General features: G+C 35.8%; 1 protein-coding gene across 1 annotated transcript in view; it reads right to left on the bottom strand.

Moving 5' to 3' along the window:
* Window positions 1-7,260, bottom strand: part of LOC107694737 (serine/threonine-protein phosphatase 6 regulatory ankyrin repeat subunit A-like) — a 46,059-nt gene that overhangs the window by 30,092 nt on the left and 8,707 nt on the right. The window contains exons 6-13 of the mRNA XM_016494417.1: window positions 5,319-5,406; window positions 5,060-5,202; window positions 4,016-4,228; window positions 1,831-1,909; window positions 1,639-1,753; window positions 1,474-1,556; window positions 1,267-1,330; window positions 1,094-1,162 (exon numbers count right to left, since the gene is read on the bottom strand). Coding sequence (XP_016349903.1) covers window positions 1,094-1,162; window positions 1,267-1,330; window positions 1,474-1,556; window positions 1,639-1,753; window positions 1,831-1,909; window positions 4,016-4,228; window positions 5,060-5,202; window positions 5,319-5,406 — 854 coding nt within the window. The remainder of the gene's footprint in view (window positions 1-1,093; window positions 1,163-1,266; window positions 1,331-1,473; window positions 1,557-1,638; window positions 1,754-1,830; window positions 1,910-4,015; window positions 4,229-5,059; window positions 5,203-5,318; window positions 5,407-7,260) is intronic.

The raw sequence follows: 7,260 nt of genomic DNA, 5'->3' as shown, positions 1-7,260 counted from the left end.
TCCACACAAAAGAGGGTTTTATTAGGCACTCCGTTGTTTCTTGTTTAATTACACACATGTTCCGTTTAACTGTTGTATAAACGCAATATCACTCTTGTACTCGAGCGATACCGGCTCTATATCAGCGGCTGTGATTGCCTCCGGCCTCGTGCCTCTGGCCTAATCACAGCCATGCTGATATAGAGCCGGTATCACTCTCGTGCTCGAGTGATATTGCTCATATAATATTATAATATATAATATAAACTATAAAATAATACATAAATTATATTATTATAAATGTATTACATATATTAATTACAAATTAAATGAAAATGTATTATTAATATATTTTACAGTTGAATTTGCATAATGTTAATAAAATAATGAATTAAATTGTAAATGATATATATATATATATATATATATATATACACACACACACACACACACACACACACACACACACATATATATACATACATACATGTATGTATATTTATTACGCTATACTTTTTGGTTGGTCGCTGCTTTAATTTTCATCACTGTTTTTGTCTTAACTGGCTCTGTAAAATGACTATTCAAAGTAAAAATATTAATAAATATTGTGTGTGTGCACAATATTTTTTATAATATTGTACTATTTATAACAGTATCAAAAAGTAAAATATGTGGACACATAACATTAATGAGAATTTGTTTTAAAAATCTAAAGTATCACAGTTTCCACAAAAATATTGGGCAGCACAAATGTTTTCAACATCAATAATAATCAGAAATGTTTCTTGAGCAGCAAATCAGCATATTAGAATGATTTCCGAAGGATCATGTGACACTGAAGACTGGAGTAATGATGCTGAAAATTCAGCTTTCATCACAGAAATAAATTACATTTTACTATATATTCACATAGAATACAGTTATTTTAAATGATATAATATTTTTACAACTTTACTATTTTTTACTGTATTTCTGATCAAATAAATGCAGCCTTGGTGAGCACAAGAGACTCAAAAACATTAAAAAAAATCGTACCAACACCAAACATTAGAACGGTAGAGTATATTTTGATTCTGAAGTTAATTTAGCTTTGATGATCAATTCTGTAACTCACCTCCCAAATCTGTCTTTCCTATTAAAGTCCGCACCCGTGTTGAGCAACAGATTTAAACACTCCAGATTCCTGAAGAAAAGAAGGAGAGATGGTCGCGTGATCAGGACAACAGATCATCCAGGCCACAGGGGGCGCTGATGAGCCAATCAGAGAGCAGCAGCACTGTGACTCACCCTCCTGCAGCGGCCGCATGCAAACACGTCCTGCCAAAGTCATCCGGCGTGTCGACGTCAAAACCTGAACCAACAGATATCCATTAGCAAGACCAGTTAAAAGCCCAAGGCACTTCCCTGAGAGAGGGAAAAATAAGTTTCATGCACAGAAATCAATTTTAACTGCTGTTATAAACACCATAAATCTTCACCATTAATGTGATTCACCTGAGAAGAGCAGTTTCCGGCAGCAGTCTGAAAATCCGCTCAGCGCCGCCAGATGCAGCGGGAACATTCCGTGGATGCCCCGCCTACAGAGGCGGAGTCACAGCCACATGATCAGCGTGAGCTCATGAATTATGTGTAACTGTAAACACACATCCTGTCACTCACTTTGCCGTGTCCGCACCGTTGGTTATGAGAGTGTTGATGAGCAGCTCGTGACCGTAACGAGCCGCTATATGAAGCGGAGAGTTTCCGTTCTCATCCTCGCTGTCGAGCTCTGCGCCTACAGATGAGGAAAGAGAGGATGAGGAGAAACAGCAGAGGAAGACCAACAAGAAACAGACGGAATAACACACTTACCGTTCTGAATGATGGCCTGCGATCTGGAGTATCGCCCGTGAATGGCTGCCATGTGGAGAGGAGTTTTACCATCTTTACTCTGGACAAGGGATGAACACATTCAGCTATTGAAAGAAGTCTCTTCTGCTCACCAAGACTGCATTGATTTGATCAAAACCACAGTAAAAACTGTGAAATATTACTACAATCTAAAATAGCTGTTGTGAATTCAGTCATGTTTTACACGACACTGTCGGCACTACTACTGGCTTAGCTCGCTAGTTTATGACATTAAATGAAATAAGCGGAAAAAGTATGATGTTTACAAATAAAATATCAGTATTTCCATTCCAAAGATAACATCCAACACAAATCTAGAACATATTCAGGTGAGCTAATAGTGAAAACACTCCATTAATATGACGAGCTGCAGCTCAAAATACATGTCAGATGGAAACATTGTGCATTATGATCGAGTTTGGAGCTTAATCGACTATATTTGAAATAGTTTAAGCACTGCAGTTCAGTTGCTGACAGTTCAATAGGAAATCAGTTGAAAGAATCCAGTCTCTCATCCCACTGAAGTGAATGTTCAATTTATCAGTATATGTTGTAATAAATATCTTTAAAAAAGAACAAAAGTCTTACTAACCCCAAAATTTTGAACAGTAATGCAATTTATAAAATTGTTAGAAAAATGCAAAATATAAGATTTAACTAGTTGTTTTGGACGGTATCACAGTATTAACATCAGTGAAATTTATATTATCAGGTGGCTTTCTGTAATTTGCATTAAAGCATGTAAACAACCAGACTTTCTCATTTTGCTCTGCTCTCATGAGCCATTTTTTACAATTTTAATTTAAAGTTTACAAAGACATGTTCATGTTAAACTGAAGTAATAAGAACTGTCCATCAAAAAATAATTAAAAAAAAAAATCAGAAAAGTCAGTGATGTTGCGGTTGATGCAATACTGTATATTGAAACCGAAAACATTGATTTTAAACTGTAATAATATTTCACAATATTACAGTTTCTACTGTATTTTTGATCAAATAAATGCAGCCTTGGAGAAGATTAATAATTAATAATGCAGCTAATGTACATAATTACACAGTTATTCAATGGCAATAATACAATACAATATATTTAATATAGTCTGCTGGATATTATATTATAAAAAGTTGGATGACTAAAATAATAAAACAAATAAATAATAATAATATATATATATATTTTTTTGCAACTGGTCATATATGATTCAAATTCTTAATTATAATTATAATTTAAGAAAGGCAAGCTATAACAAGCTATAATCTGAATTTTATGAATGTTTGTGTGTAGTAACTTGTGTAAGGCATTTAATTTAAACATTTGCAGCTTTGGCTATACATAATACAATTTAAAGTGCCCCTATTATGCCTTTTCCAATATTACCTTTCATGCAGTGTGTCATGTAGCTGTATGTGAACATAAACTATCTGCAAAGTTGTGAAGCCGACAGTGCACGATAAATAAAGTTATCGTCTATCAAAAAAAACAAAACAAAACAAAAAAAAAACAAAGAGTCGGCTTGCAATCGCCTAAACGAGTCGTCAGGAATTCGAATCTTATTCTGTTACGGCTCTACGTCACGAAGTACCACATTTGCAAAATGTCCGCCCGCGTTCTACGTCGCCAACTTGCTCGACCACAAACAGTACCTTGTCGATCAGCCAGTTCTACCGTTTCATCATCTGACTCCGGCTCGAATTGGTAAGGTACAATCGATACTATCTTTTCTATGTATTGACAAGTCTCCAGGGCTGTTACATTCGGTCATGGCAATGGGCGTTTCGTTTCTGACACGTGCTGTATGCGGTAGACCAATCCAGAGCCAATCTCTCTGCGGCTCTGGACCAATCACAAAGGACCAATCATCTGACCAATCACAGCAGTGAGGGCTCACGGAAAGGAGGGGTTTAGAGAGACTGATTCTTTGAACTGCTTCGCACGAGTCGTTTACGAATCATTTAGAAATTAGGTAAAATTAAATCTATTTTTTGAGAAAACTAATGTGTTTTTTGACCTTGCATGCATGTAAACCGGTTTTAGGAGACTCCTAAAACAATATTAGCAACCTTAAAAATGGCATAACAGGGGCACTTTAAAGTCATTAACTGACATATTGTGATGTAGAAGACGAGAGGTGGTGTGTGTTTTGACCTTGCTGTTGATGTTGGCTTTGTTGGCGATGAGCAGCTCGAGACAGAGCGCCCCCTGGCGCGACGCGGCGGTGAAGTGCAGCGGGGAGAAGCCCTTCTCATTCACCTGATTGACATCAGCGCCTGCTTCCATCAGCTCATTCACCACCACGTCCTGCCCGTTAAAACACGCCAGGTGCAGAGCAGAGTTTCCATACGCATTCGGCTCCTTAATCTGAAGACAGAGACAAGATCATGTGGTTAATTGCTCTTATTTTTTGTTCAGCTGACTGTGTACAGTACGGATTTTAGTAATTATGATGTCATGTCAAATTCAATCTAAGCCATGTGAATACAGCCATAATTACACCGTTTTTCAATGCCAATAATACAATATAATAATATTTAATAAAAGCTGCTGAAGAATCATGTGACACTGAAGACTGGAGTAATGATGCTGAAAATTCAGATTAGATCACAGCAATAAATTACAGGTTAAAGTATATTCAAATAGAAAACAGTTCTTTTAAATTGCAATAATATTTCACAGTTTTACGGTTTAATTTTAATAAAATAAATGCCTTGGTGTAGATTATTAAATGTTGATTAATTATTATGTAAATACAGTCATAAGCAGTTCTTCAAAGCCAATAATACAGTATAATATATTTAATATAGTCCTGGATAATATAATATAATATAGCATCTTTCTGTTTGATGTATAAAATATTAATGATAAACATACATCCTGTTAAAACTGAACATTATATGATTTAAATTATTTTATAAGTAAAGAAAAATGGGGTATAACAATATTCTATGAATGTTTGCATGTGTGTTGGGATATTAATTTAAACTTTTGTAGATTTGGCTATACATTACATATCAAATTATACAATTTAAAAAACATTGACATATTGTGATTTTGTAAAGTCAATGAAGTAATCAACTGAATGAGAGCATCAGCAGGTAACGTACAGCATGTGCTCTCTACATAAATCAATCATGGTTCACGTGGCGACCAAGGGGCGGAGCTGTATGCATGGTGTGGGCGGGGCTTACTTACATCAACGCCCAGATTGAGCAGGTATTTGACGACGTTGATCATTCCACTGGAGGCAGCGGCGTGAAGAGGACTGTATGATTTCTTATCCTTACAGCAAACCTCAGCGCCGTGAGACACCAGCAACTTCATCACCTCCAGATGACCTGAGACAGAGACAGAGACGGTGAGTGCATTTGAAGGCACCCGTCTGCTCTACACTGATCTGAGGCTAATGGAAACATGTTTTCTGTTCATCCTGATGGTAATGTTGACGTCTTACCCATGTATGCGGCCCAGTGAACGGCTCGTCTGTCCTTCTTATCAAATGCATTAATGTTTGCACCTCTGGACACCAGCAACTGAACCATCTGCAATGACACAGAAACCAAAGAATACTAAACTAGATGTTTTATTTATTTAGATCTAGTCTAGAGGACCTCAGCACACTTTCAACAGGACTGCAAGACGGCTTAAACTGATTAAACATCCACAAGGCTTATCTAGCATACTGTATTTTAAGGCAATCTTTGTTATTTATTGTTATTTGACTTTGCTTGGAGAGCTGGTCTTTTTCCCCTCGTGTGCTAGATAAAAAAAACACCTCACTGATCAATAATATATCAGCTTCTGGGTCATGTATCTGCCAGCAGCATTCTAGACAGACCTCAATCTGTTGGATTTGTTGATTTCCAAGCAGAAAGAAAAAGATATGAAAGACACAGCGAACAAGTAGAGCAAACAGAAGTGATATGGCAAGCAAAGGTTGTTCCAACTAACCTATTAGTTCTACAACTAAAAATGCTTTAAGGACGTGTCAACTAGTTGTGGATCACATGACTTTTAAGATGGTTTCTATTTGTTTGGGGAGTTCAAATATAAACATACACTATCATTTAAAAATTTGGGGTTGGTAAGATATTTTAATGTTTTTGAATGAAGTCTCTTCTGCTCACTAAGGCTGCATTTATTTGATAAAAAATACAGTAAAAACAGTAATTTTGTGAAATATTACTACAATTTAAGATAACCATTTTCTATGTGAATATCTGTTAAAATTTAATTTATTCCTGAGATCAAAGCTGAATTTTCAGCATCATTACTCCAGTCTTCAGTGTCACGTGATCTTCAGAAATCATTCTAATATGCTGATTTGCTGCTCAAGAAACATTTCTGATTATTATCAATGTTGAAAACAGTTGTGCTGCTTTATATTTTTGTGGAAACTGTGATACATTTTATTTTTCAGGATTCTTTGATGAATAGAAAGTTCAAAAGAACAGCGTTTATTTGAAATAGAAATCTTTGGAACATTATAAATATCTTTACTGTCACTTTTGAGCAATTTAATGCGTCTTTGCTGGATAACAGTATTAATGTCTTAAAAAAAAAAAGAAAAGTTTGAACAGTAGTGTAATTTGTACATTTATTAGAAAATGCAAACTAGTGGTTTTGGACTGTTTCTCACTATAGGCCAGATTTACTAACAGTTTGCGCCAGCACAAACCGTCTTTTGGCGTTAAAATAAAAATACTGTCAGGGTTTACTACAGACGCGCAGTGAAGAATTCGCATTTCACAGTTATTTTTGCGCCTGACCTTATTGAATATGCATTTGTAGGAGTTTCCCTTTCAAACGCAAAATTTCTGGGAGGAGAGTATCAAAATGAATCACGCAACGCGATTTACTAACGTTTGCGCTCGTCAAATTACTGGTATTTGCGCCATTATTTAACGCTCCCAAAAAAGCATGTCTTAAAGCAGGTGGTAATTTGCGCTGCTCTTGGTAGATTGTGTTGGTCATTCTGGAAATGATCTGCACTGTAAAAAAAAATCTGTGACATTTACGGTAAAATACCGGCAGCTGTGGTTGCCAGAACTTCACCATAAAAAATATGGTAGCAACATTTTAGGTTTTACAGACTTAAATTCACAATAAAATACCGTATTTCATTAACTGATGTAATGTTAATAAACCAACATATTGAAGTGTTAACATCTGTTTTGAACCATTGTAATGCACTGATAACCACCAAAAACTGTTGGTGATGAGAAAGTCACATGATGAACCAAAGTTCACCACAAACAGCTTTTCTACGAGCTGAGGGCACAGTGTCATTCACACAAACACTAAACCCCATCATGGTGACACACATGATACTGAAATAATGCAATAAACATTAATTTAACAACATTAGATGTAAGATTAAACCCTAATGTACACAA

This window comes from Sinocyclocheilus anshuiensis, unplaced genomic scaffold (assembly GCF_001515605.1).
Source record: "Sinocyclocheilus anshuiensis isolate Anshui unplaced genomic scaffold, SAMN03320099.WGS_v1.1 scaffold1497, whole genome shotgun sequence".
Classification (NCBI taxonomy): Eukaryota; Metazoa; Chordata; class Actinopteri; order Cypriniformes; family Cyprinidae; genus Sinocyclocheilus; species Sinocyclocheilus anshuiensis.
The sequence above is the reverse complement of the archived record's forward strand: the minus strand, read 5'-3'. Positions and strand labels throughout refer to the sequence as shown.